The sequence below is a fragment of the Lithobates pipiens genome, unplaced genomic scaffold, assembly GCF_037356315.1.
Source record: "Lithobates pipiens isolate NorthernLeopardFrog02 unplaced genomic scaffold, aLitPip1_a1.2 Scaffold_1, whole genome shotgun sequence".
NCBI lineage: Eukaryota > Metazoa > Chordata > Amphibia > Anura > Ranidae > Lithobates > Lithobates pipiens.
The window spans coordinates 191,915,443-191,936,746 of record NW_027507685.1 but is presented as its reverse complement, the minus strand read 5'-3'; the positions used below and the strand labels follow the sequence as shown (position 1 = coordinate 191,936,746).

Sequence of the window (21,304 nt, the reverse complement as noted above, 5' to 3'; positions counted from 1 at the left end):
AACCGTAGGAGATGGTTCCTTGTGATGTGACCAACGCAAAGGCAGAGGTGAAGTGAGCTGGAAGGTCAGATGAGCATCATCGGGAACAGCTGGTAACTGTGGAGAGAGAAGAGAGCTGGCAATTAGCTGACAGCTGAGCGGCCAGCCCTGACAGTACCCCCTCCTCAATGACCCCTCTCCCTCGGAGGGCCACCGGGCTTGAGGGGAAATCGTCTATGGAACTCACGGAGGAGGACAGGGGCATGTACGTCAGAGGATGAAACCCAGGAGCGTTCCTCCGGACCGTACCCCTTCCAATGCACCAGGTACTACGGGAGTCAACAATGGATTGTACCTCATACTCCTCATGGTTCTCAACCTGAATAGGGTGAGGACGTGGCACAAGGTGGTAAATCGGTTACAGACCAACGGTTTCAATAAGGAGACATGAAACACATTTGAGATGCGCATACTAGGAGGAAGGTCCAATGCGTAAGCCACTGGGTTAATCCTGCAAAGGATATGGAAAGGCCCAATAAAGCCGAGGTGCAAACTTCAGTGAGGGAACACGAAGCCAGAGGTTGGTAGGAAGGCGCAGGCAGGCGTCTGCGGTTAGCATGGAGTCTGTAGCTATCATTAGCATGATGCAAAGCCTCCTGGACTTGTACCCAAGTGGAACGAAGACCATGGAGATGCTCCTCTAACACAAGAATACTCTGCGGAACAAATGAGTCAGGCAACATGGAAGGTTGTAAACCATAATTCGCCATAAATGGAGACAATCGGGAGGCAGAATTCAAGGCACTGTTGTGAGCAAACTCTGCCCAAGGTAATAGGTCGGACCAGTTGTTATGATGGTCAGAAATATAGCAACGTAGGAATTGCTCCAAGGACTGATTGGCTCGTTCTGCGGCCCCATTACACTGCAGGTGATACGCAGAAGAGAACGCAAGCTGGATTCCCAACTGTGCACAAAAGGCTTGCCAGAAACAGGAGACAAACTGACTGCCCCTGTCGGAGACAATCACATTGGGTAGCCCATGTAAGCGAAAGATCTCCCCAGCAAAAATGGAAGCCAGTTCCTTAGAGGTGGGCAACTTCTTAAGTGGAATACAATGGCACATATTTGAGAACCGGTCAACCACCATAAGGATAACAATGTTGCCTTGGGAGTTGGGCAACTCCACAATGAAATCCATAGACAGGTGAGTCCAGGGCCTCTCTCCATTGGGTATGGGTTGTAGGAGGCCCACTGGAAGGTGTCATGGAGTCTTACTCTGAGCACACACGGGACAGGCGGCTACGAAGGCAGTAACATCAGCCGTAGACTAGGCCACCAGAATTGTTGGGAAATGGCCCAAATGAGTTGATTCTTCCCAAGATGGCCAGCTGCCTTGGGAGAATGGAAAGTCTGGAGCACAGCAGTACGGAGACTCTCTGGGACAAAGCAGCGGTCACAAGTTTTATCAGGAGGAGCATGGACCTGAGCAGCAAGAATTTTGTCACCCAAAGGAGAAGTAAGACCACGCGAACCGCAGCCAAGATACGATCAGGAGGAATCATAGGAACCGGAACCGACTCTGACTTGGAAATGGAGGAAAATTGTCGTGACAAGACATCAGCCCTTACATTCTTAGTACCGGGTAAGAATGAGACAATGTAATTAAATCTCGACAAGAAAAGAGCACATCGAGCCCTTCTGGGAGAGAGTCGCTTAGCCTCAGACAAGAATGTAAGATTCTTATGGTCAGTAAAAATAAGAACGGGCACAGTGGTACCTTCGAGGAGATGTCTCCATTCTTTCAGGGCTAAAATGATCGCCAACAGCTCTCTGTCACCAATCTCATAATTGCACTCAGCAGGTGACAATTTCTTGGAAAAGTAGCCACACGGATGCATAGCGCTCTCAGAGTTAGTACATTGAGACAGAAGGGCGCCAACTCCAGTCTCAGAAGCATCAACTTCTAGGATAAAAGGCAACATAGGATCAGGATGTGCCAACACAGGAGCAGAAACAAAGGCAGCCTTGAGAGTCTCAAAGAGACCAACTCTGTGGGTTACCGTCCTTTCTGGTCATATCAGTCAGAGGCTTGACCAGAGACATGAAGTTACGAATAAACTTCCGATAGTAGCTGGCAAAGCCCAGAAAACGCTGCAGAGGACGTAAACCCATGGGTCGAGGCCACTGTAGGACTGCCAACAGTTTTTCTGGGTCCATCGAAAAACCAGCAGTGGAAATGACATAGCCCAGGAATGTAACCTGTTCACGATGGAACTCACACGTCTCCAGTTTACAATAAAGATTATTCTCTCTTAGTTTCTGAAGCACACGACAGACATCTGTGTGGTGGCTCTCCAGGGACTTGGAAAATATGAGGATATCATCGAGATAAACCACCACACACAACTGCAACAAATCTCGGAGGACATTGTTAATAAATTCCTGGAAAACTGCTGGGGCGTTACAAAGGCCAAAAGGCATTACCAGGTATTCATAATGGCCTGTTCTGGTAATAAACGCAGTTTTCCACTCGTTGCCCTCCTTAATGCGCACAAGATTGTACGCCCCTCTCAAGTCAAGCTTCGTGAACACCGTTGCTCCCTTGAGGCAGTCAAATAACTCTGTAATCAATGGAATCGGGTAGGCATTCTTAATTGTTACACGATTGAGACCCCTATAATCTATACAAGATCTCAGTTCATCGTTCTTTTTCACAAAGAAGAAACCAGCACCAGCAGGAGATGAGGATTTGCGGATGAAACCTCGAGAAAGTGCGTCAGCAACATACTCCTCCATGGCCTTATCCTCCAAGACCGACAAAGGGTAAATCCGGCCACGAGGAGGTATGGCACCAGGTTGAAGGTCAATTGCGCAATCATAAGACCGGTGTGGAAGCAAACTACCAGCATAACCTTTATCAAAGACATTGCCAAAATCACGGTACTCCTCCAGCAGGGAGGGGAGTGAAGAGGTGCACAGGACCTTGGATACCTTCAGGAAGCATGTCTCACTGCATTGTGGTGACCAGGAGAGAACCTCAGCATGGAGCCAATCAAAAGAGGGGTTGTGCCTCTGTAACCAAGGATAACCAATAACCAGCGGAGACCTAGGTGAGGAAATAACTTGGCATTGGATTATCTCATGGTGAAGAGCCCCTACAGCCATGGACAATGGAACCGTCTCATGAGTCACATGGGCAGGCTGTAAAGGTCTCCCATCAAGAGCCTCAATGGCAAGTGGAGTGTCACGCAGCTGCAGCGGAATCGAGTGCTGCGAAACAAATGCAGCATCAATGAACAGGCCTGCAGCCCCAGAGTCGATTAGAGCCTGTATCTCGATGGACAACTCAGCCCAAGAAAGGGTGACCAAAACCAGGGGCTTATCCTTCTGGATAACTGGGGACGAAACAACGCCACCTAAGGTCTGTCCATGACAGGACCTCAAGGTTCGGGCGTTCCCTGGACGAGTAGGACAAGACTTCAAAAAATGACCTGCCTGGCCACAATAAAGGCCCAATCTCTCGCTCCTCCTAAAGGCTCTCTCATCTGCAGAGAGATGCGTGAAGCCCAGGTGCATGGGTTCATCTTCACTGACCAACTCTGTACCAGGAGGCATGGGAGATGAGGGAGGCATGGGTGGGACTACAAAGCTCGGAGGCAAACGTACAGGAGGCTTCCGCAAGCGCTCCTTAAGAGAAAATCTTTCTCTGAGTCTGGAGTCAATGAGGATGGCAAATGAGATCAAGCTCTCCAGCTCAGTGCGTATATCTTGGGCTGCTATCTCATCCTTGATGGAATCCGAGAGACCATGAGAAAAAGCAGCCATGAGGGCCTCATTGTTCCAAGCAACCTCTGCTGCCAGAGTACGGAATTCAATGGCGTAGTCGGCAACAGTTCTCGTACTCTGTTTGATGGACATGAGGCACTTGGCAGCAGAAGCGGAGCGCGTGGGAACGTCAAAAACCCTTTTAAAAGAGGCCACAAACTGAAGGTAACTCAAGACAACAGGTTTTTGCATCTCCCATAGAGGGTTAGCCCAGGCCAAGGCTCTCCCAGAAAGCAAAGATATCACGAAACCTACTTTGCTTCTGTCCGTGGGAAACGCCTGGGGCAGCATTTCGAAGTATATCTCAGCTTGATTGAGAAACCCTCTGCATTGAACTGGATTGCCCCCAAATCAATGGGGAAGCGGAGCAGAACCAGACACACCTCTTGTAGAGGTAATACTCGAGGCGGGTGCCTGCACAGAGACTGGCCTGCGACTCAGGTTGTACCGGAGCAGACACCATGGGGGATTCCAGGTGAGTCGTGCGATTCAGGAGCGTTTGTAACACCAAGGCAAACTGATCCATGCGGTGATCTTGCTCATCCAATCTGGAAAAAATATTACAAACAAGTGGATTGACTGTATCATCTGAATTCATGGCCTTCGCGTACTGTCAGAAACCATGAATCAGACTGAGACAGAAGTACAATCAAATCACACTTGTTTATTAATAAAAATAAAACAGTAAATAGAAAAAGCGTAGTCAAGCATAGCCAAAGTCCAGTAACCAGATCAGGTAGTCAGCCAGTCCAAAGTTTAATAACCAGATCGGGTAATCAGCCAGGCCTGAAGTCAGGGATCCAAGGAGAGCAACTGCAAGCAGGATAAGGAGCCAGGAGGGATGTCAGCAAGCCAGTCTTGAAACAAACCGCAGGAGATGGTTCCTTGTGATGTGACCAACGTGAAGGCAGAGGTGAAGTGAGCTGGAAGGCTTTAAGTAGGCAGGTCAGACAAGCATCATCGGGAACAGCTGGTAACTGTGGAGAGAGAAGAGAGCTGGCAATTAGCTGACAGCTGAGCGGCCAGCCCTGACAGTACCCCCTCCTCAATGACCCCTCTCCCTCGGAGGGCCACCGGGCTTGAGGGGAAATCGTCTATGGAACTCACAGAGGAGGACAGGGGCATGTACGTCAGAGGATGAAACACAGATCCCAATACAGCCAAAGTTACTGTACTGTGGTTTAAAACCAAGAAACCAATGTCTTAGCATGCATGCATGTATCAGGACACATACGGGTCATCGCAGGGCCCCTGCACAACCCAGAAGAAACAGCAACCAGCTCCCCCATGACATGAACATGATAGCGCAGAGCTGGGGGTGCTACAACGGATCCTGTGAGGACAGCACTGGATCACCAGGGGCGAGTATGTTGTTTGCGCACAACCCAGATGAAGATGAAGCGGTAAGAGGAAGGGGGGTAGTGGTGGGATTTGGGAAGGGGGGAAGGAGTGAAGTTTTCTCTAAGTATACAGCAAATGTGTGTAGTGATATATTCTAAATATAGTGGCGGGTAGATGATTAATTCGCTATTATAAGTACTCTTCCGCAGCAACCCCGGTTTGAATCCGGGTCACGGCACCAATGTAGTGATATAGTATATGTATAGTATGGGTAGATGATTAATTCGTTATTATAAGTACTCTTCCGCAGCAACCCAATTCTTCCAGAGAGATGCACTTTATTGACTTCCAATACAGAACAAAGTCTTGCAACAGATGACCCAATCCAACAGAGTAAATCTTATCAATATAGTAAATATTCAGATCCCCATATTTCCTCAGACCTTGGTGCCTTCACGACCACACACCCAGACAAGACTGACTGAATGCCAGCTTGAATGTCCTCTCAAGTACTGGTCTGACACGGGGGGGGGGGGGGGGGGGTTCTGCTAGGTCAACCAAATGTTTCCCATGAATACCTCCCTCCAATCTAATTACCATCAATAAATACTTTTTCTATGGTCCTACATCTTCCTTAAGTTAAAACAATGTATCCATTGAAATGTTCAATTTGCTTAACAGGCCATACCTCACACACCCAGGTAGACTTGCATAAGATTAACACATCAAAGGGTCTTCAGCTGTCCCTTTGATATGTTAAAAATGCAGTTGGCTTGGACAAGTCACTCAGTCAACTGAAATCTGGCCTGGTCAATCTTGTACTGTATGTGTCCATAACACCATATATAAAATACATGGACATACACACCCACACATATATATATATACACATATTAGAACATATAATATATATATATATATATATATATATATATATATATATATATATATATATATATATATATTACAACAATGTGTTTAATTAAACGGTAAATACATTGACTTTTAATTTAATTTTATTGTTAAACATTTATAGGTTTAAAACGTATATATGTTATATTAATTTTTACTGTTCATATATAAATTCTTTATTTTCCAAATAGGCATTTAATACATGGTGTACCGGTGACAATAGATACCAATCAGCTATAACATTATGACCAGCCACCTAATATTAAGTATGGCCCCCTTTGCTAAAACAGCCCTGACTCATTAAGGAATATACATCAAAGTAACATCCACATGATTAGCTGGACCCACAGTTTCCCAGCAGAACATTGCCCACTTTGACAAGTGCCAAATTGTAATGTCTGGAAGAGTGGGTCAGAAAAACTACCAAACTGCAGCTCTTGTGGGATGTTCCTGGTCTGCAGTGGTCAGAACCCACCAAAAGTGGTCCAAAGAAGAAAAACTGGCAAACAAGGGACAGGGTCATGGGCGGCCAAGGGTTATTGATGCATGTGGGGAGCAAAGGCTGGTCTGTAAAGCCTGATCCAATAGAAGAACTACTGGAGCTCAACTTGCTAAAAAGGCTAATACTGGTTCTGATAGATAGGTGTCAGAACACACAGTGCATCGCGGTTTGTTGTGTATGGGACTGCATAGCTGCAGACCGGTAAAGTGCTTTGTCCACAACCAAAATAGCCTGCAATGGGCACCTAAGCATGAGAACTGGACTACAGAGCAATGGAAAAAGGTGTCCTGGTCTCATGAATTGTGTTTTCTTTTACATCATATAGATGGCAGGGTGCGTGTGTGTTGCCTACTTGGGGAAGGATGCGCTATGTGCATACCGCCCAACTATTTTGGATGGGAATCTAAAAAGGCACATCTATTAGCAAAAGTATGTAGGCATAGGACATACCTCCTGCCAAGCTCTCTTAACCACTTAAGCCCCGGACCATTTGACTGGCCAAAGACCAGAGCACTTTTTGCGAATTGGCACTGCATCGCTTTAACTGACAATTGCGCGGCCGTGCGATGTGGCTCCCAAACAAAAGTGATGTATTTTTTTTCCCAAAAATAGAGCTTTCTTTTGGTGGTATTTGATCACCTCTGCGGTTTTTATTTTTTTACGCTATAAACAAAAAAAAGCGACAATTTTGAAAAAAAATTCAATTTTTTTTACTTTTTGCTATAATAAATGTAGCACTCACCCCTGAAGGAGCTGCTGGTTTTATTGGGCTTAGCGTTACCTCCTTGTTTGTTTCTCCATCTAGGGATTCCCATGGTAGATGGCCCAAAGAATGTGGAAACTGACACTGAATCTTCTTTCGGGTAATTTATTTGGAACAGAAAAAAATTTTTCAAGCAGAGGGGAAAAAAAAAAAACAGTCTCTATGATTGCTTTACCAATAAAAGTGAGGATTTGGCAAAGTTAGTGTTTTCCCTTTGTCATCCACAGTTGTGATAACGTATACTACGTTGTCCTTTCCCGGCCGGCAAAGGACAACTTTATCAGGGTATATGTGCCTTCCAAAGCTCCAGTGCTGAAGACACCCGGTGAAGCGTTCGTACATACTGGGGGAACATCCTTGTTTCCTAAAGGGCTTTGGTACTTTCAGGTAGTCCCACACATCACTAGCATACCAATGCTCTCGGTTTTTCTCAATTTCTTGCCTTATTTCCGTGGGAACATAGGGGAACTCCAAACCATATTCTGTAGCCACCCACTTATTCAGCAGCCGCTGGGATCGTATGAGCCTAGGCAGAGCTCGGGCACTTCCATCCCTGGGAGGCACACAAGAATTTGGCAATTTACGTACCATAGAAAAAGACATTCTCTTGGACTCTGACAAACTAGGGGTTCCCGCCCGAGGCGATGCACTCCCCGAATTCAAAGGTAACCAGCCAGATACATTGCAGGTTGCGACCACATCATCGGCATTGGCCCATAACATTTCCTGGGATAAAGTCTTGAACAGATCATCATCCCCTGACAAATCAGACAGAGAATCTTTCTGAGTCCTGCAACTCCTCTGCTGGCAAATATTTACATACAGTCCCACTCATTACAACAGTCTCAGAACACTCACCCGTATCTGCAGTGGATTCCTTGGAAGCGATCTCTTTCCCCCGATCCGATCCAGGCAATGTCTGATTTAGGCCTCTATCGCGGCCGTAGGAGGCTTTCACATACCCCACCTTCCTCTGAACAGGCGTAGGGATTGTGGTAATGGTAGATGAAGTAGTGTCCATGATGTCCGGAGTGGCTCCTTTCAGTGACGGTGGTGACAGCATCTCCCTCCGGGATACTGGTTGTGGTGGTCGGTATACAAGTTGCAGGCCTCGCCACAGGAGCATATACAGCAGACTCCTCAGTAGCGATGCCTGTGGCCCAGTCCATACGGTATGCACGAGGCGCAAGGGTCAGTTGCTCCACTTATAAAATTACTCTCCACATTTCAGGCATCGGACAAACGGCCGGGGACTTGCGACCAATCCCTCGCACTTGTTGCAGAGCATTCCCAGTGCCTCGACATCTCCTGTCGTATACAGTACAAAACGCCCCTGCGATCTACAGGTGAATTCCTGTATCCGTGAGCGAAGTCCCAGGTAATCTTACACTTGTGGGATTTCCCACTGAAGGCATCCTGGGTCCCACAATGGACGATGTTCCTGGCATCCGGAACATTTTTTCTCCTTAGCAAAGAAAACAAACTCTTTTCCTCTTTCTCCTACGATACACTCACGCGGTGCCTCGTGCAGGAAAAAAAACAGGCAAGGCTCCTCCCACTGGTTTCTCAGGTCACACAACTCACGGGCTTTTTCCAACTCCGCCCACAGTTTACACACCAAACAGTGGGCGTCAATCACTCCTTGTAAAATGGCGCAGTCCAAAAAACAAATCCTCTACCGTATGAAGTCCACACAGACAATTCTCTTAGTTGCGAGAGTTAACGGCAAATCCCAGACGAGCCCCCACATGTAGCACTCACCCCCGAAGGAGCTGCTGGTTTTATTGGGCTTACCGGTACCTCCTTGTTTGTTTCTCCATCTTGGGAGTCCCGTGGTAGATGGCTCAAAGAATGTTGAAACTGACACTGAACCTTCTTTCGGGTTATTTATTTGGAACAGAAACTCTTTCAATAGAGGGTAGAGGGTTAGGAGTAAGTTCAAGTACTTTAGACTGCCAAAACTAAAAGTCCTTATAGAAAATCCAGACAATAAAGACTGTTTCACAAATGGATTTTACAACCCCCAGATAGACCTCCTCTCACTAGGCCTAGCAGCCGGTAGGGTGTTCGACAAAGTCTCTGCCACAGACTTGTGATGTACAATTGAGCGTTACTGAGGGACATAGATGAATTTAAAGAGCTATCATACGGTACCAGGTTCTCTCAGCCGGTCCGGCGATACCGTACAAGTGTGGATCCATGTTGCGTCCTTCAACTAAGCCTCCAGGCTCTTTCAGGGAAGCCGGCCTTGCGCACAGCCTTCTCCTGAAGAGTCCTCCCCTGGGGTTCTTCAGTTGTTGGGCCTCTCCCTTCAGATGAGATGGCAACGGACCACCCTTGGATCAATAAGCCCCGAAATCCACTCGGGCCTGTCCCTGCAGTTGCGCTGCCTTGGGCCCTGAAACTCAGAATGCATGGTTCCGCACCCCAGGCCAGGAGGGCCACTAGAACCGAACAGACACCCCCCAGAATGCACAGCAGAAGAACACCCCCACTGGGCTGGTTCCGAAAGAATGGCACTAAATACACCCAGCTAAACTGCGTTCCTACTCTTGCCGGCGGTGACAGCTACACCTGTGGTCAAGGAGAACCCAGTGCAACCCAGCTGAGCTGGTACTGAAACCAGAACTGTGGTTTCAGGCAAATCAACTTTAGAAAAAAAACATTGCGCCTGCTCGTCAGGAGCCAGCGCTACATAAATATCCCCCAAAAATATATAAAAAAACAATTTTTTCTCTAGTCGTCTGTCCAGGACAGCACTAGAGATAGGCTCCACCTCCAGAGGCAGGAAACACAATCCAGATCTTTAAAGGGCGGTCTCCGTCTCTTCCCCTTCAGTCTTTGTGTTTCCTCCACCGGAGGAGGAGGCTGGATCAGGAGCTCTCCTTCCCCTGATGGTGGGAGGGCCCATAAGAGACGGGGAAGGAGTTCTGTGTACCTGTTTAGGTAGCAGACATCTGAGGTCCTCCGGTAGGGTTGTAAGCAGCTACAAACCGGCGTTCTCCTTCTGAAGCCCGGGGAGGGCTGGCATTCCCTCGCCTGATGATAGGTTCAGATTTGGGTGCGAAGTCAGGCGGGGGGCGGCACAGGCATCGAGTTCCAGTCTGTGGAAAGCAGGGGGACAGAGGACTTCCGGCAATCCACTTCCGGTTCCGGGTCGTGCGGCGAGCGTGGACGATCGGAACCTTGGCGGCTATTTTAAAAAGCCCCGGCCACATAACGATCATGCTGCATCACAAACGAAGGGAAAAGCTTCCAGGCGATCAGGCAAGATTCCGATTGGATATGGATGCAGTAGAGAGTGGCAGTGTAGCCGAACCAGCTCAGGTAGGCAAATACAGAGGTGTCTTGTACCTACAGGGCTGGGAGAGAGGGGGGGAGTGATGGACTAATCAATGCAAAGGCATTATGAAATGGTCCAGGTGTGTTTTTTCCTCCCTCCCTCTCTCAAACGGGATCCAGACTAAAGTGTCTTGTGAATCCTGTTAGCGGTTGGTGGGGTGCACATAGGTGTTTGGTGAAGGCATCCTATTTTTGCTAAGGTTTCGCTGATGTTAGCTTGTCTGTTTTTCCCTTCCTTTCTTCTCTCCTTCTCTTGTCTTAGGCTCTGCCCAAAGAGCCTGAGAGGTCAGGGGGGAAGAAGAGATGTCCTTCATGTATGAATAAATTAAAAGAAGGATGGTCTAAGCCCCTTTGTAAACCGTGCATAGACAAATTGGTCTATAAGAAAGCTACGGGGGCTTGTAAGGATTTGATTTCTGGGGTACAGAAAGAAATGCAATCCATCAACACAATGCTAGCGAACCTTGAGACCCCAAAACCAGCCGCAGTCCCCCCTGCTTCCACCCCAGAGGAAGGTGACGAATCAGGGGAAGAGGAATTCGATTCACTGGATGGCCTAAGTGAGACGGCATCATCCAGAGATATTCCTGCTCAAGGGACAAGCTCTCCCAGATACAGGCTCTCACTCGAGGAGGTAGATGCCTTACTGGGGGTGATTTATGAGATGTTCGAAATGAAATACAAGCCAGTCTCCCTGTCCTTACATGACCGGATGTATCAAACCCTAAAGGAAGATTCAGTCAGGGTTTTTCCGGTTCATAGCACACTGGTAGATTCCATCAAGAAAGAGTGGGAGGAGCCAGAGAAAAAGCAATTTTTTCCTAAAAGTATGAAGCGGAGATTCCCCTTCAGTGAGGACCCCACTTGCGTCTGGAACAAAGTACCTAAGGTAGACGCAGCTTTTTCCCAGTGTGCAAAATCAACAGACCTCGCCTTTGAGGACATGGGTGTCATTAAGGAACCCATGGATAAAAGGATGGAGGTGCTGCTGAAGAGGTCATGGGAAGTAACCATGACTAATTTAAAACCTGCAATGGCCACAACAATAGTGGCTCGCAATTTGGAGGTCTGGCTGGAACAATTGCAAAGCCATTTGGAAGGAGGAACCTCCAGAAAGGATATCCTGTATTCCCTTTCTATGCTACATAAAGCAAAAGGTTATATGGCAGATGCCTCTGCGGAGTCAGTCAAATTGTCAGCCAGGACCGCTGCCCTCGTAAACGCATCTCGTAGGGCACTTTGGTTGAAGTCTTGGTTAGGATACTCAGCCTCAAAAGTGAGGTTATGTGGCATCCCCTTTGAGGGAGACCTCTTGTTCGGGCAGGATCTTGAGAAGGTCCTGGACCGTACTGCGGACAAGAAGAAGGCCTTTCCTGTTCAAACCAAAAAGACTACAGGTAAAGGCTTTTTTCGTCCCCAAAAGCAGGGACAGTCACAAGGACAGACCTCTAAGGAGTCAACCCCTAAAAAACAGTGGATGGGAGGAAAACAGAAAAGTAATCTTTTTTCCTCTTCTAAAAAAACAACTAAATCCCAGTGGCTTGGTTCCTGTGGGGGGAAGACTGGGGCAGTTCCTCCCACAGTGGGAAAAGACTACCCCAAATACTTTTATTCTGAGGATCATCAGAGAGGGTTACAAAATACAGTTCAGACACATCCCACCTACAAGGATGTGTCTGACCAAGCCTCCCAAGGATCCTCAAAAAGCGCAAATTGGCGATTTAATAGACCAGAGGGTTCTAGTGCCAGTTCCATCACAGGAAATAAACCACGGTCTCTACTCGCATGTGTTTGTAGTGAAGAAACCGTCAGGCATATTCTGGTTAATTTTGAACCTAAAGTTACTGAACAAGTGGGTAACTTACAAGAAATTCCGGATGGAAACAATTTTTACAGTGAGGTCAATACTCCCTCCAAATTGTTTCATGGCCTCCCTCGATCTGAGGGACGCGTACCTACACATCTCCATTCGAGAGAACTCTCAAAAGTATTTGAGGATAGCGATTCTATGAGGAAGGCAGATCCAATACTTGAGATTCAGGGCTCTCCCATTGGGTCTATCTTCCTCCCCCAGGATATTCACCAAGGTCCTGGCGGAAGCATTGGCTCCCCTGAGACTGAAAGGGGTCGCCGTCATACCATACTTGGACGACCTTTTATTCTTCGCCCCCTCAAAGCTCCAACTGCAGGGAGATCTGAGGGTAGCCATCTCCTGCCTAAAAAGGCTGGGGTGGTTAATAAATGAAGAAAAGTCGCACTTGACACCAACACAGGCCATACAGTATCTAGGTTTCCTGGTGGATTTGGTGTCACAGAAAGTCTTCCTCACAGAGGAAGAAGTAGAAAAGGCGAAGGAGACGGTGTCCTTTTTGCAGACCAATCAGGCAATTTCCCTCCGCTCAGCTATGGCAGGGTTTGGCTTATTAGTGTCAACAATCTCTGCGGTTCCTTGGGCAAGGGCTCATTTCAGGTACCTTCAGGCCAATATTCTGAGCAGCTGGGACTGGGCACAAGAATCCCTGGATGGGATTATCCATCTATCCTCAAAGACCAGAAGGTCTCTATGGTGGTGGAGTAGAGAGGAGAACCTAGTACGGGGTCTATGGTGGTCTCCTCCAGTGTCTGTCCGCATCACTACGGATGCCAGTGCTTGGGGCTGGGGGGGCCCACTTGGGGTCGAAAGTAGCCCAAGGGTGCTGGGGGAAGACACAGTCCCAGAGTTCGGCCAATTGGAGAGAGTTGCAGGCAATCTGGGAAGCCTTAAGGGCGTTTGCCAGGGATCTGAGGGACCACCACGTTCAGGTGATCTCGGACAGCGTGGTGGCGGTTTCCTACCTAAACAAACAGGGAGGAACGAGATGCCCGTCCTTGATCAAACTAACAAGTATGATCCTGCACTGGGCCGAGGAAAACTTAGAGTCTGTTTAGGCGGTCCATCTAAAGGGGGTGGACAACCACCTGGCGGATTTTCTGAGTCGACACCAGGTGTACGAATCAGAATGGTCCCTGAACAGCGAAAGTTTCCAGCTGATAGTGCAGAAATGGGGTCTCCCGGAGGTGGACTTGTTCGCCAGGAAAGCAAACACCCAGGGCCCAGTATACTTCTCCCTAGAGAGGGTGGCAGGGGCAAAAGGGATAGACACTTTGGCACAAAACTGGGTGTTTCGCACTAGCTACGCCTTCCCCCCATTCAAGCTAATTCCTCTAGTCCTGAGGAAATTTATGCAGGAACAGACCACATTAATACTGGTGGTTCCGTATTGGCCGAAGAGACCGTGGTTCTCAATGCTGCTGGGCCTGACAGACGAGCCTCCCCTCACGCTGCCCGAGAGGGAGGATCTGCTGTCCCAGAGTCCAGTTCTGTTGCCAGAAATACAGACCCTGAAGTTATCGGCCTGGCGTCTGAAGAGAGCCTCTTGAAGTCTAAGGGGCTCTCGGATAGGGTGATTAGAACACTCCTTTCTAGTAGAAAGAAGGTAACCCAAGTTTTAGAAGGTTTTTTGTTCATGGTTAGACACTAAAAAGGTGTCTGTAAGTATCCCGACAGTCTTGGAATTTTTACAAGACAGTGCGGATAAGGGACTGGCCATTAGTTCCTTAAAAGTACAAGTTACAGCCCTGTCTGTTTTTTTGGATCAACCTCTGGCAGCAGACCCGCTAGTTAGTAGGTTCTTTAAGGGGTTGACCAGGATTAAACCTGTTCCTTTCAAAATTTTACCCAAATGGGACCTGTCAATTGTTTTACAGGGATGGGTAAAAAAAAATCACAGGAAGAAGAGCTTTCCTTGAAATGGATCACGCTCAAAACAGTGTTCCTAGTGGCTATTTCCACAGCCAGACGCATTAGCGAGCTTCAGGCACTTTTGGTGAAATAGCCGTTTTTGCAAATTTTTGAAGACAGGCTGGTGTTGCGCACGGACTTTGGGTTTTTACCCAAAGTAGTGACAAAGTTTCACAGAACACAGGAAATAGTTTTACCTTCGTTCTGTGGGTCCCCCACTAATCCTAAGGAAGTAGAGTTTCACCAACTGGATGTGAGAGCCTGTGTCTTGCAGTATCTAGAGATTTCGAAAAGCATTAGAAATTTGTTTTACATGCGGGTAAAAAATTGGGGTCACAAGCTTCAAAGAATACAATTGCAAGGTGGATCAAACAAGCTATTGTAGAAGCTTACAAAGTGATGAAAATGGAATGTCCTTTTCCCCCCATGGCTCACTCTACACGGGCACTATCGACCTCTTGGGCAGAGCGAGCTGGAGCGACACCAGAACAAATTTGTCGAGCAGCAACTTGGTCAAGCTACTCGACGTTTATGAAGCATTAAAAACAAGAAAAATACTGCGCTAGCCTAAAAGCCCCACCACAAAAAATTATTCGAAATATTTAGAAGCAGCAATTATTACGATGTGATACACATCAGATATGGACATAAAATAAAAAAATAACTGCGCTATCCCACAGAATAATTGTTTCTAGCTAGTAATTAAAGCTAGAATCTCCAGCAATGTTTCTTATGTGCATCAAACAAAATATTGCCAAAAAAGTGATCACTGTAAATCTGATGTGACTATTCTAATAAAAATAAATTACGATAAAAGCAAAAGAATAATGATAACAAATATATGTGATTGATACAAATAACAATACTTATCAGTCTCACTGGGAAATATCAAATAAATAAATAAATTCATTGTGAGATATCAGATAAATAAGTAAAAACATTAAAGAACTCAATAACGTGCTTAAAAAGAGAAACATGCAATAATCAATGAAATTAGATGAATATATAAATGTGATCAATAAAGTGCTCTAAAAGAAGAAAAAAAGAGAAAGTGCAACAGTCCGTTGGATTAAAGATAATCTTCCAGCAAAATTCTGTGTAGAGAAAAAACTTCCTTCACTACCAGTGTGCTGATTGGCAATCTGAATGCGCGCTTACCAGACCAAAAAGGAATTCCTAGCTCATAACACATGTCATTAGAGCTCCTAAGAGACCATCAGAATGGGACAGCAACAGATCCTTCTAGAACAGTGATGGCTAACCTTGGCACCCCAGATGTTTTGGAACTACATTTCCCATGATGCTCATACATTTTGCATTGTAGTTGAGCATCATGGGAAATGTAGTTCCAAAACATCTGGGGTGCCAAGGTTAGCCATCACTGTTCTAGAATTACCTCCACTGACGGGATCACTCCTGAGGAGCCTGAGCCACCACTAGGGGGGCGAACGTCCGCCATGTAAGGGAAGTAAGTGTCCTCGGTACAGGGAGGCGTCGGCCATTTTGTCGGAGCCCGGAAAACCTTGAGAAGGAATTTTTCCTACATAAAGAAATTTCCTGGAGGGGCTTTAAGGCTGGAGAGTGTGTGCCCAGTGAGGAGGAGTGATCCCGTCAGTGGAGGTCGTTCTAGAAGGATTTGTTGCTGTCCCATTCCCATGGTCTCTCTTAGGAGTTATAATGACATGTGTTATGAGCTGAGATTCCTTTTTGGTCTGGTAAGCGCACATTCAGATTGCCAATCAGCACACTGGTGGTGAAGGAAGTTTTTTCTCTACACAGAATTTCGCTGGAAGATTATCTTTAATCCAACGGACTGTTGCACTTTCTCTTTTTTTCTTCTTTTAGAGCACTTTATTGAGCACATTTATATATTTATCTAATTTCATTGATTATTACACGTTTCTCTTTTTAAGCACTTTATTGAGTTCATTAATGTTTTTACTTATTTATTTATTTATCTGATATCTCACAATGAATTTATTTATTTGATATTTCCCAGTGAGATTGATAAGTATTGTTATTTGTATCAATCACATATATTTGTTATCATTATTTTTTTGCTTTTATCGTAATTTTTTTTTATTAGAATAGTCTTATGCACATAAGAAACATTGCTGGAGATTCTAGTTTTAATTACTTGCTAGAAACAATTATTTTGTGGGATAGCAGTTATTTTTTTATTTTATGAAGCATTACAGATTGGACCTTATCTCAGCAAGATCAGGCATTTGGGAGAAAGGTCCTTCAAGCGGTAGCCCCCCCCCAATCTGGTAAATTCTCATTGATCCTCTCTAGTGCTGTCCTGGACAGACGACTAGAGAAAACGAGAGTTAGACTTACCGGTAACTCTGTTTCTAGGAGTCGTCCAGGACAGCATGGATTCCCTCCCTATATGCTGTTATAATGCTGGACAAGTGTTTTTGCTGTTACAGAAGCCGTTCCGGGGAAGTTTTCGGTTACAAGACTGAAGGGGAAGGGACAGAGACCGCCCTTTAAAGATCTGGATTGTGTTTCCTGCCTCTGCAGGTGGAGCCTATTTCTCTAGTGCTGTCCTGGACGACTCCTAGAAACAGAGTTACCGGTAATGTCGCGTACACACGACCGGACTTTTCGAGGGACTAGGTCCGGCGGTCTTTCCGACAGAGTTTCAGCGGAGTTCCGACGGACTTTCCAAATTAACAGACTTGGCCACACACAATCACACCAAAGTCCGACGGATTCGAACGTGATGATGTACGACTGGACTAGAATAAGGAAGTTCATAGCCAGTAGCCAATAGCTGCCCTAGCGTCGTTTTTTGTCCGTCGGACTAGCATACACACGAGCGGATTTCTCGGTCCGGTGGAAAAATTTAAAACATGTTCTATTTTTAAAGTCCGCCGGATTTTTGGCAAACAAAGGTCCGATGGAGCCCACACAAGATGGACCTTTGCTGTCAAAAAGTCCAGTCGTGTGTACGCGGCATAAGTCTAACTCTCGTTTTAACTCAGTTTAGGCCGATACGTATTCCTCTACATATTTTTGGAAAAAAAAAATCGCAATAAGCATTTAGTGATTGGTTTACGCAAAAGTTATAATGTCTACAAAATAGGGGATAGTTTTATGGCATTTTTATTATAAATTTTTTAAAGGCGGTCGGGAAGCGGTTAAAGGAGAGTTATACAAAAAAAGATTAGTTAAACCCTTAAACCCACAAGTGCTTTTTTATTTTTTATTTTTTTTAACACCACTATACATATATACTGGTGTTTAAAATGTAAAATGCAGAATATATATATATATATATATATATATATATATATCAGTGGGCCGGTTTCAGTGACAAAGTAATGGCTGCGTGTGGCTTACCCTCAACTTCACGCAGTGATGTGAGAAAGATGAGAAAAATACAGATGAGAATAAGTGAAATAATAAAAGAGGTTAGTGAGGACTCCTTATGTTATGCTACTTCTGTTTTTTTGCGTATAGTTTTATATACTGTTTTTGTGCTTGTTTGCAAAATTAAAGTGGGCTGGTCTGGATGAAGTCCAGGGCCAAATTTTTGTCCCAGTCCAGCCCTGATATATATATATATATATATATATATATATATATATTATATATATAGGTTTAGCACTGAGAAATTCTTTATGAAAGATACAAAGGGGTAGATTTACTAAAATTAATGCACTCAGAATCTGGTGCAGTTGTGCATGGTAGCCAATTGGCTTCTAAACTCAGCTTGTTCGATTAAGCCTTGACAATAAAATCTGGAAGTTGATTGGTTTCTATGCAGAAGTTAGCCTGGTTTTACACTCTTCAGCTTTAGTAAATAAATCCCAAAGTGCGTTTTACATACAGCTATATAGAGCAGACCAAAATGAGGGACAAATGAGGAGGACAGAGGGACTTTGTTCCAAATCAGGGACAGTCCCTCAAAACCAGAGACAATTGGGAGCTATGACTAAGGGAAGACTGCAAGCCAGCAGAGGCTGTGATCTGCTACTGACTGATACCTTCCAGATAACACATCATGCCTTCAGAGGTCTAGTGCACTTCATGTCTCGGCAGGTCAGAGTTGTTTTGGTGGGGAAAGGGGGACCTACTCAATATTAGGTGGGTGGTCATAATGTTATGGTGTGTGTCTGTATATATATATATATATATAGAGAGAGCGAGAGGAGAGAGAGAAGAGAAACTATTTTGGTATACTAGTGCCCTCTAGTGGTTTCAAAATATGCAGTCCTCAAACCATCAATTAGAGGTACAGTATGTCCTGAAAGGTGTCTCGAGATTGATACAAAAGTATCTGACAGAAGTGAGTACACCCCTTATATTTTTGTAAATTTTTCATGTAACAACACTGAAGAAATTTAACTTTGTTGCAATATAAAGTAGTGAGTGTACAGCTTGTATAACAGTGTAAATTTGCTGTCCCCTCAAAATAACTCAACACACAACCATTAATGTCTAAACTGCTGGCAACAAAAGTGTCATGTGACTCATTAGTGTTAAAAGGTCTCAGGTGTGAATTTGGAGCAGGTGTGTTCAATTTGGTGTTATCGCTCTCACTGTCTCATACTAGTCACTGGAAGTTCAACATGGCACCTCATGGCAAAATAACTCTCTGAGGATCTGAAAAAAAGAATTGTTGCTCTACATTAAGATGGCCTAGGCTATAAGAATATTGCCAAGACCCTGAAACTGAGCTGCAACATGGTGGCCAAGACCATACAGTGGTTTAACAGGACAGGTTCCACTCAGAACAGGCCTCACCATGGTGGACCAAAGAAGTTTAGTGCATGTGCTCAGCGTCATATCCAGACCTATCAGACTAAGGACATAGATTACTGGAACCATGTCCTGTGGTCTGATGAGTCCCAGATGAACGTATTTGGTTCAGATGGTGTCAAGCGTGTGTGGCGGCATTCAGGTGAGGAGTACAAAAACAAGTGTGTCTTGCCTACAGTCAAGCATGGTGGTGGGAGTGTCATGGTCTGGGGCTGCATGAGTGCTGCCGGCACTGGGGAGCTACAGTTCATTGAGGAAACCATGAATGCCAACATGATGTATTGTGAAATACTAAAGCAGAGCATGATCCCCTCCCTTCTGAGACTGGGCCGCAGGGCAGTATTCCAACATGATAACGACCCCAAACACACCTCCAAGACGACCACTGTCTTGCTAAAGAAGCTGAGGGTAAAGGTGATGGACTGGTCAAGCATGTCTTCAGACCTAAACCCTATTGAGAATCTGTGGGGCATCCTCAAACGGAAGGTGGAGTAGCTCAAGGTCTCTAACATCCACCAGCTCTGTGATGTCATCATGGAGGAGTGGAAGAGAACTCCAGTGGCAACCTGTGAAGCTCTGGTGAACTCCATGCTCAAGAGGGTTAAGGCAGTGCTGGAAAATAATGGTGGCCACACAAAATATTGACACTTTGGGCCCAATTTGAACATTTTCACGTAGGGGTGTACTCACTTTTGTTGCCAGCGGTTTACTCACTACTTTATATTGTAGTAAAGTGTAATTTCTTCAGTGTTGTCACATGAAAAGATAGAATAAAATATTTACCAAAATGTGAGGGGTGTACTCACTTTTGTAAGATACTGTATATATTTTTTTATCTCAATCTCTTTCTTAATATCTGTGAATATTTTCCTTTTTTTTTATTCTTTTTTTTTGTTTGTAGTTCTATAACTTCCTGCATTTTGTATGCACATATTGCCTTGTAACAGTTACATATGTTTTTTTTTTTTTTTACATAATAGGAGCTTCCAGTGAAGATGACTCAGCCATTGCCAGGACAAAACAACCCAGGAAGTTCCATTCAAGCTCGTTTCCGGCATACTCATTTACCACTCACGTTATACACAATAACCCACCAGCTGAAGCCATTAAAAGTAAGTTGAAGAAAGATATTATCGGTGTAATGGACTTTTATTAGGATACTTGTGTTGCAAAGACAGTGTATTTTTAAAACGGACTCCAGGCAAACCCCCTAAACACACATGAAATATATATGGGAGCCATTTTACCTGTCCATCCAGTCCTGAATTATACAGCTCTGCCACGCTTCACAGACAGATGGATGGCACTACTTTCACTGTTATAGACTGTAGATGGAGTTTAGGTGATGTCCTCTCTCCACACCTAGCCTGCTGACTGGATGGTGAAAGAGCAGCAGCAGAAAGATGACTGATGAGCTCTGCTGTATAGGAAATTTCAAGAGTCAAGTCAAATTCAGGAGCTTGCACTAGTTGTATTTAACAGAAAAAAAAAAAAATATACACATACACACACACACACACACACACACACACACACACACACACACACACACACACACACACACACACACACACACACACACACACACACACACACACACACACACACACACACACACACACACACACACACACACACACACGGTATATATACAGTACATACACTGTGTACATATATATACCTGGCTGTAGCAAGCTGTACCCATCATATGCAGCCACTGTGCCTAGCAAATACAGCCACTGTGCCCATCATATGCAGCCGCTGTGCCTAGCAAATACAGCCGCTGCGCCCATCAAATACAGCCGCTGTGCCCATCGAATACAGCCGCTGTGCCCCTCATATGCAGCCGCTGTGCCATCATATGCAATCGCTGTGCCCATCGTATGGAGCCACTGTGCCCATCATATGCAACCACTGTGCCCATCCTACGCAGCCACTGTGCCTATCAAATACAACCACAGTGCTCAGCAATTACAGCAAATGTGCCCATCATATGCAGCCACTCTGCTATCAATTACAGCCACAGTGCCCATCAAATACAGCCACTGTGCTCATCATATGCAGCCAGGCGCATTCCCTGGCTGTCAC

At 45.5% G+C, this 21,304-nt stretch overlaps 1 protein-coding gene across 9 annotated transcripts in view; it reads left to right on the top strand.

Annotated features, from left to right (window-relative positions):
• Nucleotides 1-21,304, top strand: part of VSIG4 (V-set and immunoglobulin domain containing 4) — an 87,636-nt gene that overhangs the window by 54,802 nt on the left and 11,530 nt on the right. For all 9 annotated transcript variants that reach the window (XM_077479298.1, XM_077479263.1, XM_077479272.1 and 6 more), the window contains one exon: nt 20,197-20,328. In XM_077479298.1, the coding sequence (XP_077335424.1) occupies nt 20,197-20,328 (132 nt within the window). The remainder of the gene's footprint in view (nt 1-20,196; nt 20,329-21,304) is intronic.